This window comes from Nipponia nippon, unplaced genomic scaffold, assembly GCF_047370975.1.
Source record: "Nipponia nippon isolate SJK-2023a ecotype South Korea unplaced genomic scaffold, ASM4737097v1 scaffold_5, whole genome shotgun sequence".
In the NCBI taxonomy this organism is placed as follows: domain Eukaryota; kingdom Metazoa; phylum Chordata; class Aves; order Pelecaniformes; family Threskiornithidae; genus Nipponia; species Nipponia nippon.
This window is the reverse complement of record NW_028262369.1, coordinates 10,322,181-10,342,656: the sequence shown is the minus strand read 5'-3', so window position 1 is coordinate 10,342,656 and position 20,476 is coordinate 10,322,181. Positions and strand designations below refer to the sequence as shown.

General features: G+C 37.8%; 1 protein-coding gene across 1 annotated transcript; it reads right to left on the bottom strand.

Moving 5' to 3' along the window:
* Positions 1–485: 485 nt before the first annotated feature.
* On the bottom strand, positions 486–20,389 carry LOC104015056 (solute carrier family 68 member 1). Its single transcript, XM_087733106.1, has 7 exons — positions 20,322–20,389; positions 16,523–16,701; positions 15,044–15,778; positions 11,925–12,079; positions 10,360–10,443; positions 9,223–9,366; positions 486–1,645 (listed from the first exon to the last, which is right to left on the bottom strand). Exons 2-7 carry the CDS (start codon positions 16,673–16,675, stop codon positions 1,516–1,518), a joined length of 1,401 nt encoding a protein of 466 aa, XP_087589232.1. The 5' UTR covers positions 16,676–16,701; positions 20,322–20,389; the 3' UTR covers positions 486–1,515.
* Positions 20,390–20,476: the final 87 nt, after the last annotated feature.

The window sequence follows — 20,476 nt, the reverse complement described above, 5'->3', positions numbered from 1 at the left end:
GCACTTCAAAAAAGGCAAGGAAAAAATGTTTCAACTCTGCAAATGTAAAAACTGGGGCACAAAAGACTATTTTTTTCACCGCTGGTATTTCAAATCAAAAACCTCTTCATTAAATTATGCTATTGTCCACCAAAACGCCGGGCAACTTCTTACACTCCTTTCTTTTCCAAGTTACCGAGCACGATAAATGTAGAGCCTTAGAAATGAGCTGGCTCAGCACTTTAAAATCGGGATACGTACAGTGCATCTTCTTGTACTTTCAAGTGACTGGCACTCCATAAGAAAGGTGCTTCTAAAATTACGTTTGCCCAGGCAAAACAAAGTGATTCTATTGTACTTAAGCTATCTATCATTACACAATTACACGCTGGATATAATGGAGGAAAAAGAGTATTTATTAAACAGGACTACTGTAAACATGCTAATGTATCTTATCATTATAACGTGTGAAATAAAGAGAGGATTCAATGTTTCTGAAATTTTGTTAAAAAAAACTTTATTTTATAAAAATCACAGGATCCATTTAAAAGATTAACTGAAAAGATTTGGTAAGAATTAATCAGAAATTAACTAACTTCAACTTGATGATTAATCAGAAATTAACTTTAACTGTCAGCACATCAGATGAGTTTGCCAGTGTAACACCACTAAGCAGGCAGAGTTTGATTCAATACGTGTGTGCTTCGATTTGTCCAACTAACTGGATACTGCTACGTCCATACGCTAATGTTTTCCTTAGCACAATGACATTTTGTATGAAGTACTAACACTATGGTACCTTCAAAATAATTTTCCCATTTAAAGCCAGAAAACTGCATCTACCTACCACCAACTACAGACATTCGGAAAGCCAGTGAGGAAGTATGGAGCTTTTTCCATATCCAGCAACACTTTACCAAACAGCATTTTAATCTTTTTCTTCTTTAGCCTTACACAGACTTTTACAGGGTAGTTAACTACTCTTGGCTCTTCCTGTGGTAGCTGTCAGATTTATCTTGATGTTGGTCAGCTGGACACCATCTAAATTTTTCTCTTCAGCTCCCTGCCATCCATGAGTGATGTCCACCAGGCTCTTCCAGATTAACTTCTGAGATCTGCCATTTTATTAGTACGGCAGAATTAATCCCCCATATTTCAGCAGGCTTAAGAAAATACAGTTCCCTTGAATTCCAGGTGCTGGGTTGGGATTCCTTTACCTGATCTGTCATATCCATTCTTCAAAGGAGTTAACAGTGACCAGTGCGTACCAGAAAGGGCTTTATTTAGTGATTAAGGATAAAGCCCATTAAAGGCAAACAACTGAACTAGAAAAAACTCTGTGTAGGCTCAGCATTAAGGCTGAATGTGATCTGTGTTATAGTCTATACAGACTGAAGAACATGACTTTATTGAAATGGCTCAAACTGTTTTTGGTCTAATAGTCCATTTAATGCAGTTTTGCTTTTTCACATTTAAAACACACTAACTCTTTTGGGGTACGGTCAGCCGAAGATTTACTGACCAAGTGTTACGTATTTAGCGTACAGCTGTCACATGACTATTCTGGATCGAAAAGGGAGTCCATGTCAGGATCTGTATGACTGCAATGCAAAGTGGAACCAGACCGATCAAATAGAACATGGCATCATGAAGACCTAAAAACAAACTGGTGAAGAAGATGAAAACACAGCTATCAAGATGAAGAAGATTACCTTTCACGATCAATTCACAACAAATTATCTTTAAAGCATTCACATTATATACACATATGCAGCATATACATGTTACTGTGTACAATCAATTCAAAATAAAAGAAATATAAATATCTCAGATATCAAATGTACTTCAATTATATTTCTAATCCTACATAAAAATATGTATTTTATGTTGTTTGCTCCTTTCATAATAGCTGGGAGGAAATCAGATAATTAGCACACAAAGAGTTGATTTTAATACACTGTAGGCAACCTAAGAAATCCTGTTCGCTACTTCAGTACGCACCTGGATTATGTAATATAGAAATCAATTTAAGCAATATAATCCAATTATAGAATAGAGCATCTGAAAAGGTTTAGTAAGACTGAAAAATCTAGAAGAGACAGAAAAGCAGAAAATGGAAGCAAACCTTTTAATATAAAATTATTTTACTTAAGTTAAAATCGGTGCTACTAGCTGTCCACAGAGTGTGTTGTTATAGTTGCTGAGCGCTAGATGGAAGTCATGATTAACGCACAAAATTCAGTTATGGTGTAAAGGGCTGTTTGAAATATCAAGCCTTATTTAATTTTGTTTTAAAATAAATTATTACAAGATAATATAAACCATAAAAAGAATACATGTGAAATTAACACTCATTCTCATTTATTCTCCTGGATTCATGGTATTTCCTCATCTAAATCTTCTCTGAGGAATAAGAGATAAAAGCACCAGCAAATATGAATCAAAAAAGAAAATATAGGAGTTAAATGAGTTCCTTTTTATGAACAGTATGGTTTCTGACAGCTCAAAGCATACAGTTAGGCATTCATCTAGTAGCCAGAATCATTATCTACTGGCATTCTCTTAATTATTGGATTCTAATTACTTAAATATCAGGAAAGTCAACTCAAGCTGAGAAACAGCCCCTAAATGAACTTTCTCTCCATGAGGCAGTTTACAGTATTGTCTATTTTTTTTCCTTAGCATTCAGGGATGAGATAGGAGACTCACAGAACAGCTATGGACATGACCCAAAAAACCTGAAATCTGTGAAAAACCCCTCTCATTAACTTGAGCGGGCTTTTGAATAAAACCTAAGAGTTTCTCCGAATCATAAAAGAATCAACTCACGTCTCACTGCATTTAACAGAAAAAATGCTTGCAACCTACAACATAGCCATATTATTCCTGAGTACATATACACACTCCTACAATGATCACCTTTTATCTCAAGTCATGTACATGCTAATGCTACATAAGAAACAAAACACCACAGGCTTACAAGTGGATTACTTAATCACTTGGACAATTGCATTTAAGACTGGAAGTGTTCACTAGCAGGTCACTGGTCCATAGCCAGTGTTTACAGGCAGTGAAAATAATTTACCATTTGGACACTGTTTACCTGCCTGTATTGAATTGCATTTTCAGTCCACCTACAAGTAAACGAGGGCCCCCATCGTGCACACCACCATCACAACTGCCAGTCGTTACTTGTATGAGCAGTGTCGGCAGGGAGGCCACAGAGAAATTACTTACCTATCTAAAGATGAAAACAGGACTAAGACACAGTTAACAGGGTGTCGGGGCTTGTACTTTGCCTGTTCTGCGCACTAAAGAGCAAAAATTATTCCATCTTTATACATGGACCTCAGGAAGGACAAAAAAAGAAAGAACATCTGCCAAATCACTCACACTGGTGCAATCCTGATTTGGTTTCACTGGAACAATATTGGTTTAAGAAAATAATATTACTTATTGTACTGTAAAACCGTAAGTTACTGCAGGAATTATGAAAAATATCTACAGTACACAGAAAAAGGAATGGGAAAATATTTCATTAAGGGACTGGGATAAATCAAGAGTAGAGCTCGGATTTCATCATAACAACAGCTGAACCAGTAAATTCAGAAATTTCCATGTCTACATTTTTTGCACACGCAGGAATAAAACATACAATCTTTCACTAAACAGCCCTAATATCACTCTGTGATAGAATGTGATGTAGTCCAGTAATTCAATATGAAAGCATCAACAGTTTAAAATGCCGCCAACAAATAATGAAGAGTTGCTGTCAAATAACTTCATTCTGAAGAACGAATTTGAAAAGCACACTTTTAAGAGAAGTTAGCTGTAGTTGCAGTGGCTCTCCAGAAGGGGGAGTTTTTAAACTAGGTATCTCTTCCATAGCAAAAAAAAACCCGAACTCAAAAAACCCAACCCAATCCAACCAAACTAAACCAAAAAAAAACAATCCATATGGGGCAGGTAATGCTTTGCTGTGATGATGGACCAAAGGGAAAAAAGAACCAAACCAGGACCACTCCATTCTGCAAGCGATTGCTCAAATTTTAAGTATTTTAAGAAATACTTCTTAAGCTATCTTCCACTACAAAATGCTTAACTGATGTGTAGTAACCACATTCCCTAAGAATGTGGTATAATGTGTATATTAATGTATACAGAATCATGTGTAACACATATGGAATGGTGTACAATATATAGGCCAACCTCATGTGTGAAATAGGTTACACAAAAAAGCAAGACGACTTCTGGAAGAGGGAAACACTCTTCATAGCAGAAGTCACACTTCAGAGTTATGATACCAGCGGCAAACCCAAGAGATACTGGATTACTCCTAAGGAAGAAGACATCACTGTGACTAAGCAGATACTACCACTGAGGCAGAAGTAAATTCTAGTACTGGTAAGTAAAAAGTCAGTGATGTTAATGGTCATTTCAAAGGCTTCAGTACAGAGGAAGAGAAAGACAGTCTAGGTCTTTGGAATGCCGGTCTAATACAGTACTGGCATCACTGTTCAGTGGTAAGCATGTTCTCATTTTTGAAGAATCTTATGATACCTCACAGATGAAAGAAAAAGGGACTGAATTTTCCTTTCTTCTAGACTTTTACTCTCTGTATAAAACCTCTTCACTGTCTTGCCAGCTTGGGTGCCCTGCAACAGTAACAGAAGCCATGAAGATGATGATGAACTATTGTCTCAAAAGGTCTTCTGGGATAAGAATTTCACTCGTAACATGCCAGCTGTCCTAATAAGCTGCTCAGGAATGTGGTCTTTACTAAAGGCAGGGAACATATGTGTGCATTGCTCAACAACATGACGGCAACAAAAGACAGGCAAAGCTTAAAAACCAGCAACTTATAGTTGGTTGGTACTCTTAACAGAGTTTTGGTACTCTAATGAAGCAACAATGAAACATCCTGGTCATGGAGGGTGTCAAGGAGTCATAATATCACATAGCTGAAGAACCACAATGTAATCACTGGAATGATGAGGAGGTGTAGGTGAGGTAGCATCACCTTACAGACTTTTTGCTGGAGGCATAAGAATCAGAAGATACATGATTTGTCCCAGCAGATAGCTTTTGATAGATGGATTTTTTTTGATGCAGTGTAAGATGAGCACCAAAGACAGAATATTTATGAAAGCCACCTCTGAAGGCAGTATGCTATTGTTAAAATGCTATCAAATGTATAAGATAAATGAAGTAGGGGAGAAAAAGACACACCCTTCCCCTGTAAGCTATGACCTTTTTTTTTTATATGCAAGTTGAAGTCATCCAGAAAGTTTGTGATCTCCAGCATTCCATGTGGTCTTGAGTAAGCAATATATCAAGAAATGAGGAATGAGGAAATGAAATGACAATATTACACAAAAATCAGTGTGAACAAGAAAAGCTTATGTCCATAATTTTCAACTGTAAACTCATTGCTGGAAAATGTGTTTTACTACAGCAAAAGCCTGGAAAATTGCTGAGAATACAAAAATCAATATTCAAACTTTTGATGCTGGAGGGAAAGATAAGGGAGACATCTGGACATTACTGAAGGAGACCACTGATGGTCTGCTAGTACTTTTCTCCATTCACTCCACAGAACATTAACATCCAAAACATACAAAAAAAAACCCCAAAACTAAACACAGATAATACAATATATCTTATTAAGATTCTTTTGCTTTGTTAGAGGATCTGTGAAATAACTATGGAAGAAAACTAATGCGACAGACAGTATCTGTACATAAGAAGCAACTGCCTGCCGATAACTGTAACATACCCATATTGTCACTATCATTAAATACTGGAACTTTTTCACAAAATCAGAATCACGGAATCGTTGAGGTTGGAAGGGACCTCTGGAGGTCATCTGCTCCAAACCCCCGCTCAAGCAGGGCCACATAAAGCCAGCTGCCCAGGGCTGTGTCTAGATGGCTTTTGAATATTTCTAAGGATGGAGAGTCCACAGCCTCCCTGAGCAACCTGTTCCACTGCTCATTCACCCTCACAGTAAAAAAGGGTTTCCTGATGTTCAGAGGGAACCTCCTGTGTTTCAGTTTATGCCCATTGCCTCTGGTCCTGTCACTGGGCACCACTGGAAAGAGCCTGAATCCATCGTCTTTGTACCCTTCCTTAAGGTATTTATACACATTAAGAAGATTCCCCCTGAGCCTTCTCTTCGCCAGGCTGAACAGTCCCAATTCTCTCAGCGTTTCCTCATAGGAGAGATGCTCCAGTCCCTTAATAACCTTTGTGGTCTTTTGCTGGGTTCTCTCCAGCATGCCCACGTTTCTCTTGTACTGAGGAGCCCAGAACTGGACACAGCACTCCAGGTGTGGCCTCACCAGTGGTGAGCAGAGGGGAAGGATCACCTCCTTTGACCTGCTGGCAATACTTTGTCTAATGCAGCCCTGGATACCATTTGCCTTCTTTGCCACAAGAGCACGTTACTGGCTCATGTTCAGTTAGGTGTCCACCAGGACCCCCAGGTCCTTTTCTGCCAAGCTGCTTTCCACCTGGGTGGCCCCCAGCATATACTGGTGCATGGGGCTGTTCCTTCCCAAGTGCAGGACTTTCCACTTCTCCTTGTTGAACGAGGTTCCTGTCAGCCGGTTTCTGCAGCCTGTCGAGATCCCTCTGGATGGCAGCATGACCCTCTGATGTACCAGCCACACCTCCCAGTTTTGTGTCATCACCAAACTTCCTGAGGGTACATCCTGCCCTATCATCCAGATCGTTAATGAAGATGTTAAACAGGACTGGACCCAGTATAGACCCCCAGGGTACACTACTAGTTACCGGCCTCCAACTAGACTTCATGCCACTGATCACCACCTTCTGGGCCTGGCCATTCAGCCAGTTTTCAACCCATCTTACTGAAGTCCACTGCTGTTCCCTTGTCTACCAGGTCAGTCATTTCATTGTAGCAGTTTATCAAGTTGGTCAAGCATGACTTCCCCTTGGTGAAGCCATGCTGACTACTACTGATGATTTTATTGTCCTTAATGTGCCTGGAAATGGCTTCCAGGATGAGCTGCTCCATCATTGTTGCTATGGTTTAACTTTCAGTTCAAGAAAAAAAAAAATAATTTAGAATTCAGCAAATAGTTTATGGTTTTGGACTGCATCTCCTCTCTTCCCCCAGTAAAGAACATTGCTGGAAACTCTTTAAGATGTATTTATTCAGGGCCCAAACATTTTATTAATGCAGAATAAGGATCCTCCGTGCTATCTTCACAATTCACTACCACTACACCTAATAAAGTAAATTCTTTCCAGAACACTTAATAGATATTGCCAGTTTTGGAGAAGGAGGAAGGACGCAGCTGAGATTGTACTGGCACGGGTCACAACACTTCATTATCTGTAATTCACAGTTGTGAAATTCTTTTTTTTTCCAAACAGTTTGAGCATATTTTAAGCCATCTCCTGTATTCAGTTTCTGTTTGTCCCCAAACAACTTTGTCCTGAGGCAAGTGTATTTTAGTTCTCTGCCTATGGCTGAAATCTGAGATCAGCTGATAGGGTTTTAATATGTATAAGTAATTTTAGCTCAGTCAATGGTCTGAGTACCTTGCCATGGGCAAACTGACTCCCTAGAAACAATCTTGAGTAGTCTGGTCTTTGTGGACTGTATGTCCACACTGTAGTCCTTTGGCAAAGTGAAGGACATGCGCGTTCACACAGGCAGACTACTTCATATTTAAAAAATTGTTTTTGAAGGGATGGGCAAGAGAAATATAGAGTATATTTCAGGTGCTCTTTGATTAACTGATCTCAGCTTTGTACCTTTATGCTGTTCCTTGCCCTAGTGAAATAAATCAAATTTCAGCATGACTCAAGTGTAAATATAGGTTTTAGAGACTGAGCATTCAAAGTATTTCAACTCTATATACAAGAAATTTATTGTTGCTGTAGTCCAGAGGCTACTTACTGGGGGGGAAAAAGATTTATAGCTACTGTGATTTAAAATCCATCCACAAAGGGATCATTTCTCTGATTGAAAGGGATCAGAACTGCAGCATGTATGTTTCAAATCTGAATTTCTCTGAATCATCAAGATGAATATATTCAGCCCTCTCATATCCACATCCAGTTCAACCTACTGCTCTTCTGCAAAAATCACTCATCTTATTTGACATTATAATGAGGTTCATGTCCTCTTCACATCATCTCAGTGGCTGGCTAGCTACAGAATGCATTAAAATAAAATTAACTGTTCTCACACATAGCCTCAAAATTAAGCTGCCTTTTCTTGCATCAGGATGTTTTTCTGAAGACCACCTGTTGTCCTTTTACATCATGCTTTTCCTCATAATTTTTTTAGAAAATTCCTGAAATACGAAACATTCTCCAAGCCTTGGGTGACACATAACCAGTCATTTCTCCTTCAAGAGCTATCTCCACAAAAAGTCATATACAATTGTCTTCTACGTATTTTTAAGGTTTCTACTCAAAATTTAGGAGAGCTATGTAGTTCTCAGGATGTTCATGTTCTCTCAAGCAAATCTTAATCAGGGCTGATTTTTGCGTTTTAGTCTTGACTTCAGTTATTCCTTATGTTGCCACTTCAGCTTGTTGGTCATAAATAAACAGCCTATGACCCTTTCAATGTACTGACTCCCTGGTAATTTGTTTTTATAAAAGCCCATGCATTTCCAGTGTGCTAACTAGCAACCACAGCTTTATGCTGGGTATTAAGGTCTCCAGGGACTGCAATGAAATCATTAGCATTAGAATGGTAAGTAGTATTGAAGCCAAAATTATACTCCTACTTGAGGCAAATTCCCTCCCTCCAGTGATTATACTGCTTTCTCTCAAACAAAAATGTATCTTAAATGCAACCCTATTATGATTACACATTTGAGGAAGTAGGTTTACAAGATAAACAAAACACAGAAGCCAGGACAACATGTATCTTAATAAGAGGTATTAGGTGATCTCAAAAAATTTTTTCTTCTTTTTTTGCAACAGAACAGGAGATGGTCAACTACTGAAATGTATCCTTTGTTTTTCAAAATTAGGTAGATATCCTCATGTATATTGTTTAATAAATGATGTATTCTTAAAAAAAAAAGAAAACATTTGTATTTCTATACAGATAAAAACCAACTGGAAAGTATTTTTAAAGAGCTTATACTTTTGAAGTGCAGTTGATGCAAACTAATTGCAGATTAATTTGCTTTTCACATAACAGCATTATTTCATGTTAATTTCTATGATTTAAAGTATCCCTTTTGAACTCACCTTGGATCAGGTTGAGCAACTCCATTATTCAGGTTCTCATATCCAAATTGATTTAGTATTGTAACCACAAGCATTGGAGCCAAAGACTGGGCAGGCTTGGTAAATAAAGCATTGGTACCAAAAACCATAGAGGAAAGCGGTGATCTAAAATATTTAGGGAAAAAAACAGATGAATGCACAACACAAACTTATTAGTATATTAATTACAATAGTGACTTTTAAAAATCCTGGTAATATGCAAATGCTAAGTATCATGATATTTAGCTTTATAGTTCACACATGATAGCAAACAGATCAGCTATCATAATGAAATTTAATTTTCTTTGGAAATGAAAGGTAATAAACCTCTGGACTATCTATACAGCTTGGCCCCAGTTCTGAAATGACTTGCAGTCAAGTTCAACTTTGTACACATTGAGTAGTTATTGAAGTTGTTAGACCAAGCACTGCATGTAGAATTAATTGCAACTTAAGACTTTACATGCATGAGGCCAGAAAAGAAGGCATTTTTCTTCTTCATGAAAGCAATAGCTCTCACATTTGAGGGGCGCAAGCCCTTTAACACAGTGACCAGGATTGAATCTGCAGTTATATAAACATTGATGGAACCAACGGGAAGTTATCTGCACTTTGATAAAAATCCAAAAGATCCATGAGTTGTAATATGCTACGTCACAGCAGGTTTCATCAATTTTTATTTCAGAGAGATAACAGCAACCAGTTAGACTTTGAAATTTGCACTTTAAGTAGCATAGGCAAAGCTTTCTAAACACTTTTGCCATGTTAGAAAGGCCTTATTCAGAAAATTTGTATGTGACAATAGATATATATGGTTACGAAATAATTCAATTGAAGCTAACAGAAATAAACACACAAAAAACTAGAGGACTTGGCTTTTACTATAGTATAATTAAAACTAGAAATAACATAATAATCTGTTTTAATTATTCTGCTGAAGTAACTGCAGGAAACTTTATTCAAGTTCTTATCTTTACTTATGCTAGGTTGCTCTTACAAAAAGTACTTCTGTGTCAAGGATCCAAGATCACTTACTGTCTTTGACATAATCTAACTTACGGAAGAGTAACATGGCAAATAGATAGTATATTTAAAGAAAAACAGTTACAACTGACATACCTCCGCTTGTGCTTTATTAAATCTGCATCAACAATATCTGCCAAAGGCAAATTGAACAAACTAAATGAAGCTTGTACAATTACCCTAAAGAAAGACAAAATATTTAAGATGTTCATAGTTCTTATATACACTTTCACAATGAAATTGTAACTGACATTCTAACATATACAGCCCAACACTGACATTTCCACAAACACACAAAGCTGAGACACTTTAAAACATGGGGATTTATCTGTTTAAACAGCAACTCTGAAAGCATTATTAGATCTGTTCTTAATTGAGAATTAGAAATCAATATGCAAAACTAAAAGGTGGCGTTTTTTTCTTTTTTTCCTAGACACTGGTGCAAAAGGTCGTAAATACTTGCTTGAGATTATCAGTAAACGTCATTTAAAATTACATGGAGAAAAGAAACACCTTAGAAGAAAGAGAAACTGAAAATGTCCTCTTGAAATCTGAAAATGACATGAGCATTACTGGAAAGACTACATGGAAGACAAACTTCAAAGTGGGAGAATTAGAATAGTAAAAAGATTTTATATGCGTTCCTAGATATGTATTTACATTTTATATATATGCATTTAAACACACACACACAAAGCCGACTCTTAACAAACTGCTAACTGAAACCATAAACTCACATATTAGGATTTCTATATCTTATTAAACTTTATGTGTGATTAGCTTTTAGTATGAGAGACCTTGAACAATTAGCACTTTAAACATACAGTCTTTAGGTACCTTAGAAGTTTTTCCTGAGGAAATCAAAATATATCTTCATCATTTAAAGTACGCAGATAATGAAATGCAATGTATTGTTCACATGATTCAGTGTTACAGCAGCCCATGACTTAAATACTGAAAATAAGAATGAAAACAGGGGACGAAAAAGAAGATGAAGCAAAGGAGGGTAGGAAAGAACATGTAGAAAGAAAGCAATGAAATAGAAAATGAAGAAATAAAACCTAACTGCTGTAACAATATTCTGATACAAACAGGTCTTTATTTTTAAATAAGGTTTTCCATGTATCGTAATATACTTCTGTGAAAATACTACTTCTTGGCATCATACTTACCCAGTACCACTGAAAATGTGACTCTATATTGGTTACCTAACAGATACCTGACATATTGATACTTGTTTTGCAGTGCAACACACAAGTGTTCATGCAGTACAAAATGAGGTCTCAGCTTTCCTAGCAAACAGTCTCTGAAGAGTTCCTCTACTGAGATCTTCTGTGTCTATGTGGATGAGAAGAGGTTCTGCTTCCCTTGAATCTCATGCTAAAGCAGATATGTGACTGGAGCCATGTGGCTGCAAACCTTAATTACCGTTCATTTTTCAAGCTTTTTTGGTTTTCTTAAGCGGAAATTAAAAGCTGAAGCAGAATAAAATGAAAGCTGAAAAAAGCTGTAACTGGAGTTTCAACTTTTCTGACAAGTGAAACAGAACAGAAAGAAAACAACAAAAGCAGTGCCAAAATCTGCATGCTATTAAAAGCAAGTGTCCATTCTGTTAGAATTAATTAAGCCGTATCTATGAATAGGGAAGTGTAGTTACTTACATGTTTGTTGTGAGATAAAATGCCAACAAATAATAGTGTTCTGGCCCTAGAACAAACATGACAGCAGCAGCTATTCCTTCAAAGTAAAAGGAAAACAAGATGATTCTGTAATAACCAAACTTCTTCAACGAAGCATGACTGAGAAGAACAAGGCACTGAAAAGATAATACATATGCATATATGATGAAAAGATATAGTACAATATCTCAGAATTGAGAGCTATAAAGTACAGACCAGACATAAAATATTACTACACATTAAAGGAAAAAAAAACCAAACAACCCTTTCTAAAAAGTTCAATCCAGATAAAAAAATAGGACTTGAACAGAGAACTATCTGCTGGCTCATTCTATGCTATCTCTACCAGATCAGAATGGTCTCCTTTCACTCAAAACTAGCCAGCTGAGAACTACTATATCCTGAGGAAAATACTGTTTCCCTAACTAGTATTTAATGCTCGTTATCTTTATGTTTGATATCCCTTAAAAAATTAACTTTGCAGTATGTTAACTGTAAACCAAGCATCTTGCCATTTGAATTTTAACTGTTGATGAAAAATATTTTCAATAATTTTTTCATTAATATTACTATTTTCACTGACATTTATAAAATTAAGCATGACTTTTAAGTTGATAAAGCAAGCTCACCAAGACAGCTGATCTAAGCAAGTTAGAGACTTTACTAGCACGTAGAGAAAGGCAAGTATTAGTGGACAACATGTATGGCTGCATTTTAATTCTGCCAATCTTAGCAAGCAGTAAACCATGTGAGAAGCTAGTGACAAGCAAACTCACAAAAATGATATTAAATGCTGATTATAGTATGAACAAAATGTAAGCTCTTCTCTATTGTTCCTCACTTCTCACTTTAAATAGGACATTTTGTAATGCATTATGTTCTTTTTATTTTATGAGCCTATGTGGAACCGCTATGTGGACCACACCTGCGTGTGGTCCTCATCACTGTCACAAAAAATACTCACAAACTCTATAAAGATACACATTTTCTCCTTCCTTCTGTGTTACAGAGATGAACAGTGTAATATTCAGGTGAAGAACAGGAAAGAATTCTCCTTGTATGTTTGTTCCCACATTTAAATGCTTTAACATAGTGAATAAACCCAGGATGCTACAGTCAGACAAGGATTACTGTGGCAAATGCTATTTTAAAGAAGCTCAAGTTTTCTACTTAAACCAATGATCAGGGAGGTAAAACAAATCTGGAAAGTTGGTATAAGAAAAAAATCTGGTTGTAAGAAACTTAAACATACTCCTCCCCCTGGCTGTTTACAGGCATTTTGCAGAAAAGTGCTTACATTAGAAATAGCAAGGCATTATGTCATGCATGTTATTGTAAAAACTGTGACCTTGTCTCCCTATAATTGAGACACAACCCTGTCTCAGGAAGTACTTATGATTTAGAAAATTCCTTATTACCTGCATGTTTCTAAGACTGCATATTTCTAAGAAAAAAACTAACTTAATGATGCAAATTTAAATTTGCTTGCCTATGTTTCAGCAACGAGGCTTCCCTTGTAGGCAGGTTTTATTCTTCACACCTAGTACTAAAGGAAACCTAAGACAGAAGCTGAATTCTAGTTTAGTACAGGCCACTGAAGCACAGTTCAGAAGAAGGAGCTTTATTTTACATGGGCTGCGTGCTTTTCCAGTAAGTGAAGTTCAGGACATTGCCACCAGAGAATTCTCTTATTATATCTTGAGCTCAAAGGGACAAAACCTGAGAAAAATAAGGTCACGGCAAACTCTCTATGGTTCAGTGACCTTCTAGACAAAGAGTCTCTGGGGAGCAGAGAGAGATGCATTTTCTGAAAGATTGTTCGTTTCACACTGTCACATGGATGTTAGCAACAGTAGTGATTGCTACATATTGAGTGTAAAATTATTTAAGCTTTCCTAACTTCTGCAGTTTCTGATTTATTTCCAAAGTTCATCAGCTAACTGTTTGAGTTACAGAAAAAAGCTATTAAACCTGTGGTAAGGATAAAAGTTGAAATTATAGATATTTAGGAGTTACGGAACAGAGAAGGTATGCTTAGGATTTGTATGTTATATATACAAAAGCCAAAATGGCAACTGAAATTGAGCTGTGAATTCCAGTTGCACTTTCACGTATCTTCTTGAAGATTTTACTTACTGAAAACATTACAACTTAATGAACATAACAGCCTGATTTTCAGAAATTCTGAACATCATCAGCATCTATGATGAAAGTCAGGATACTCGGTTTTTGAGCAATCCAACAAGTAAACACAATGAAAGTTTTAAAAGATCCAGTGAAAGAAGTTAGAAGGGAGTGAACAGGAGAGTGTTTTTATTCACTGTAGACGAGTATGTTTACATTCTGTGTGACATATTTTTGCTGCTTTTCTTGTTCTCACACATTACTTGTTTGGTTTCTCTTTCTCTTTTCTTTTCCAGTTAATTACTCCTCCGCCCATCCCTGATTGGGGTCTTGAAAGTACCTCTCTCTCTCCCCAGTAAACGTAGCTGACTAAGACAGCGAACGAGAAAATAAATGGGAACGTATTCTTCTCCAAAAGCAGCTATTTAGAGTTTTGTTTGGTTCCCATGACTGATACACCACATATTTCAACAATGCTTTTAATACCTAATAATTTTTCTGGTGTTTTGTGCAGTTTATCTCAGAAACTTCCTGAAGAAGAGATTATTCTTTCATCACGTATTACAAATCAAAACCAAAGAGAAAAGAATTCAGAATTCTATAGACTTTGCTTTTAGAAACTTTTTATCTTGCCCATGTTTTTCATTCCTTTATACTTAGGTATTATAAACCCTGTAGGATACAAAACATTTACTCCTTGCATACTCGTATCTCACATTCTTGTAAACAGATATTCTACCAGCCTGCCTGCTTGTCCTGCCTCCCTACCCTACTCTTACATTTGGTTAGCCTGTATATGGAGGTACTTTCTTCTTTCAGAGCACTGGTGACCTAGATTTGTTTCTCAGCACGGCCAATGGCTTATGCCGAATACAGCATTTTTTTCAACAAACAGTGTAAATGGATACCTTAAACTAATAAAAACTAGTAAAACACCATGTTTTCGTATTTTGAAATAAAAAAGTGTAACTGCCTACCTGAGGACAAATAAAGCCTGCTCCATACATGATACTTCTTATTGAGGAAGAAAGGACATCCTTAGGAATAAGATTATCCGCAAAGATCATCATAAAATTGTTGCAGAAGGCTAGGTGGAAGACTTGGAAGAAGTTCATCGTTACAAAAAATAAAAAGTTTTTCTCTGTCATAATCTGTTTGGTCAATGAAATTACAGAGGACCAGGAGAGAGCTCCATCACTGTTTTCCAGATTAGCGTTCTCCGTACAAACTTCTCTCTGCTCATATTGACTAGTACTGTATTTGCCTGTGTAACACATACAAGCTGTTGCTAATGCTGCGACTAAAACAGCGAAAGCCTGAAAATACGCAAAATTTTCCATATTATCTGATATGAGACCGCAAAAGAGAATGCTCGTGGATCCGATTAATGTTGCTACTTGGTTATATTTAATAAGCTGAAGCCTACTTTCATGTCTTGTTGAAATTTCTGCGAAGAGCGCACACTGCGCTAGAAGCACAAATGTAAGCAAACCATCAAAAGCACATAACGCAACAATGAGGTGAAGACCACTTAGCCAGTCACCTTCTTCATAATGTTTCCAAGGAAACCAAGGAAGCAAAAAGGCTAACGCATATAAAGGAGCTCCATATAAAATTGAAAACTGGCGTCTTGAGCAGCATGCGAATTTGGAGTTATCTTGAATATATCCAAAGAGAGGATCATTAATAGCATTCCATATCATAAATACAACCTGTGACAAGTAAGAAACACAACAGAATTTATCATTAGTGTGATTCTTCTGCAGAGGTTATACAAGCACCATATTTATTTAAAGTAAATCTTTATTCAAAGAATAAATAAAGATGAAAGCTTCTCAGGTCAAAACAGACTCCAGACCAAATTCTTAAAGGTATTTAGAGGTTTATAGTAATTTTGAAAAACAACATGAATAAGTAGGCAGGTGCCCAACTACATGTGAAATAAAGCCCTGTCTGTAAGACTTCACTCCTTCAAAAGCTTATATATCTGGGCTTTCATCTTGCAAAGCCCAGATATTACTCTCACAGCAACTAATTCAAAACATGAGCTGGCCCATTACTTTCAGGAGACTATTTATGACAAGAGTTGCTCATGTGGCTAATGACTTGCAGAATAAAGGCAGTATTTAAGGACTTAAACAGTGCATAGGAAAGCACTAATGTCAAACATATCTATGAAGCTGAGGTGCAAGATCAGTTCAGAACATTACTTCAAGCTATCAAAGGTAAAAATCTTTTCAGCAATTGAAGTCCGGAGATTTTTAGTCTAAAGATTGTAAACAATGTGCTTTATGTGTACCTTCAATCGCTTATGGACTAACTAAATTTAAAATATTTACTGTATAACTATCTGCAATGCATCCAAAATTAATTCATAAGTAAAAAAAAATTACTTTGTTGTGATAACACAGACACATAGAACAACACAATAATCAAAATATTCCATTGTACAATACCTGTGCTTGATGAAATGCTACTTCTGAAATTTTGTATCGGTTTAGGAAAAGCTTAACGTAGTAGAAATTAAAGATGCTGTTCATCATTCCAGCACCTAACGTAGTCATGGAATATGCCAGTGCATTAGGATGAATTCCCAAAACAAACTTCATCTTCCACAAGTATAACTCTCTTCTTCCTCAAGTTACAAAAAAGAATTACAACAGTTATTGGTAGAATAATTTTCCAAATTAAAATGACATGGGAGATTTCCTTGTTTCAGAGGTGTAGAAATGGATTCTTAGAGGAAAATTTCCCCATTCTCACTTCCTTTTTTTTAAATGAGAAACACATTTTACTGAGTTATAAGACACTGAGCCCAAAACTGAATAGATGCAAAATATTAAGAAGTCAATGACATTTCTAAGTATAATCAGTGCTTAAAAATCAATGGAACAAGTAGACAAAAACTTAAAAGAATCCCTGCCTGGTGCACAAACTCAATATAAAAATCTGCTATTGCAAACACTAATCTTGGTGTAAAGTTCAAAGTAATTGCATACGTTTTAGATCTTTCTTGCTTGCTACGTAGTTTTAAAATTATGGACTGTGTAGCAATGAAGTGACTCAATTCATATCCTTATTTATTCCATTGCTATGAATGTCAAATGCAGCATGCACTTAGATGAATATTTCTTTCAAAACAAATACCAAGTTTTGTCCTCGTATTTTTAAATGTTAATTGTTAACAAGCCATGGAAGCAATACTTTCACCTAATAAACTAATAAACCATAAAATAATCAAAACACCTTTAATAGTTTAAACATTTTCATCATATAAAAGACTGCATGTAAATAAAATCTAGCAAGTAACACATGTACAGCATTTTAAGTACATCCAAATAACAGACATTCAGCCCAATAATATAGAGTTCTTTAATATATCAAACAGATCTTCGGCCAACAATTTTTTAAGATGCTGACCTTTTCCATCTATCTAGCAATTAACTGAAGTATGCCTGGTATAAACTATGCCATGAAAATAGCTAGCTCCAGGGAACCTCTACCTTTTAAAGCAGAGTAATGACTACCTTTATGGTCCTTGACCAGATTTGATTCTATAAGCCCAATACTAAAATACTTCTCCCAGATATCTCTTTTTAACTGAGGCTTTATTTCTCTTTACATCTATTTGAAGGAAGCTGTCTACCATTAATTTGGAGGTACTTCAGGATCAAATTTCAGCCTTACTATGCACACTAACTCCAGAGCTTTACAACCTGCTTTTTGTCAACAGTCCACACTTCGTGCCTCTGCGTATTAACAATTTTATCCTAAATGCAATTTTAAAATATCCATCAGAACACTTAGCTTGAATATCTGCTTGTTCAGCTTGATAAGCAGATCTATAAGCAGCTCCCTGAACTCCTCATAAAAATGACCATGGAAGAAACAAAATGAAAACCAAGGCTGTTTCCAGCCTTCCTGTGGTTTACAAAGTGGCTGAAGACGGGCTGCTGCAAGGGAAGACGGTAACTTCCCAATCACCAGGTAACAGCCAGGCAAAAGCCACAGATCAGGTAGAGACTGGAGAAGTGTCTATTCTGGCTCAGGCAGAGGATGGAAGAGCAGTTTTTCCACCCCACAACACAGAAAATGAACTCCTGAAGAGCAAATAAAATGTGGATGCATTTTTGCGTATATATTTAAGATGCTCTAATATGAAACAAGATGCAAAGAGTAGATAACTTCACTTTACAGAGAAGAAAAAAAAAAAAATCAAGCTGACAAACAACCTGAACAATGTTTTTCTTTTTTTTTTTCTAGAGCCAATTAATTCGTGAGACTATGACTCAATTTTTAGATACTTGAGGATGATTGTGATGTATATTTTCAAGTTTATTTTTCACAGAGCTGTAGAGATACTTCCATTTTCAGGTGATGAAATTTTGCATTTTTGTAACAAGTTTGGTTTCACAAACTTTTACTGAGAAACTTAAAATGAAGAATAAGGTTATTGACAAGATGCCCATTTGAAATGTTTATTTTTAAAAATAAGTTTGACATTACTAACTGTGAAAGTAATTACAGTAAGTATGTTATTGACAAGTGTCACATTTTTTTGAAAGAAGTGCATGTTCAAGCCTTCACAAATAACTTAATGGAATGATTTATGTGGTAGATATTAGGACTTTTGGAAAACTAGACATTTCATCTCTATTTCTCCCTGTAGCCCCTTGCACGGGTCTTCAAATGGAGAACTCGGAGACTCTCCTTTCCCTCAAATTCCATGAACCCCAAGAATAAATGTGCTTTACACTAATATCACCAGCAGACTAACAGTCATTTCTCAAATCATATTTGATTTAAATTCTTCCTACACACAAACAAAAAAAGGTCTCCTTAGCTTCAGAAAATTTGAAAGTAAGACATTTGAAATTTCTTCAACAAAATCCTTCTAACAATGCACAAACAGGCCTCCAGTGCCATGACTAATTATAATACACAGGATCTGACACAACTCTTTAGACTAATTGGTACATCTGGTCCTGTACCTTGTTTATGAAATAGGTTCAATTAGAAGTTGAGGTACCACACTTCCTTTCCCAGAAGATGTGCTCTTTAATTGTACTACAATGAAATCATGCATGAGCATCCCCTCCCTCTTCTTAGTAGTCAGCCTTTACATTGAATAGGTTAAAGCACAGGTGTTGACATTTTGTGACTCACAGAAGGCAAATCAGTTTCAGAGATTTCTAGTGGTTACAACTGTGTTAATACAGATGAGCCAAAAGAACAGGCTGTTTAAGCCAGCAAGACGCAGTATGACATTACTTGCATTTCTCCCGGAGCTGGATGACAATCACTAGAAGAAACTAGAGCACGGGTCTAAAGAAGTGGATTCCCAAAGCAGTAATAAATTTTGACTGAAGCATGCTAGCTGACATCATGCTCTGCTGTACTGGGTCCCAAATGGCAGCGCAACGCTCACAGTCCTGACAAACTGGTTGGACACAAGTATCTTCCTCATCTTTCTTCCATGACCTGAACCGCATTAAGACAGAACTAACAATAAACGCTTTCCTAGTCCCGAGGGGTAATGCTAAGGGGAAATGCTGCTGAAGCAGAGGGGAGATGCAAACAGAAAGCACTTGGAGCAGGAGGGCAAGTAAAACTCGTTGAGTGCCGCCACTCTTTCAAGCCCGCGATGCTACGGCTGCCCAAGCGCTGTAAAGCTGTGACTCCGGGAAGGCGGGGGGCTCTGGAAACTTGCAGGACTGGAAGTCTGGAGGTGCTCGTCTGATACAACTGGGCGAACCAAGCTACTTTTTCCTCAGCGGCTGCCCAGACGCGGGACGCGGCTCCCGCGTCCTCGTAAGGGGAGGAGGCGAGCGCGAGCGGTGACCGCCCGGCCGGCGCGAGGGGACGGAGCCGGCCCTCGCCAGGCGCGACCGCAGCTGCCACGGCTGCACGCTCCAGCGGGGCCGCTCTCCCCTCCCCTTCCGCACGCCGGCGCCGAGGCTCCCCCGGGAGGCGGCGGGAACGCGGCCCGCACCTGGGCGCGACGCCGGTGAGAGGACGCGGCTCGGGGGCCGAGCTCCTCCTCACGGGCTCTTCCCCCAGCGAACCCTGGGGGCTCCCAACACGGGGCGACTAGGAGCCACGGCTTTCCCTACGCCTCGTCGCCGCTGCCCCACCCTGGGCTGTGCCAGCTCTGCTCCGCCGCAGACCCACCGGAATACCCCCAGCAGCCGCTCCCCGCCATTAACCCTTCCGCACCCCTGCAACCACCGCCCCCTTCCACCGGCACCAACCCACCTCCTCTGACTGGAGGCTGCGCAGCTGGCTGCTGGGGCGGGGTGTAATTAGCCCGGGCCAACCTTCTCTGCGTTCTCATTGGCGGCTTGACACGGATTTGCTTTGTGATTGGTGCAGACTCCTTTCGATCTGTCCGGCGGGCGGCTTCCCATTGG

Bases quoted from the DNA above. Each gene is read 5' to 3' on its own strand.
- LOC104015056 (XM_087733106.1), bottom strand. From the start codon at position 16,675: ATGAAGTTTGTTTTGGGAATTCATCCTAATGCACTGGCATATTCCATG. The intron at 15,779-16,522 runs GTATTGTACAAT...TACTTGTCACAG, and splicing joins TAGCATTTCATCAAGCACAG to GTTGTATTTATGATATGGAA. The intron at 12,080-15,043 runs GTAGGCAGTTAC...TTATCTTTTCAG, and splicing joins CAGGCTTTATTTGTCCTCAG to TGCCTTGTTCTTCTCAGTCA.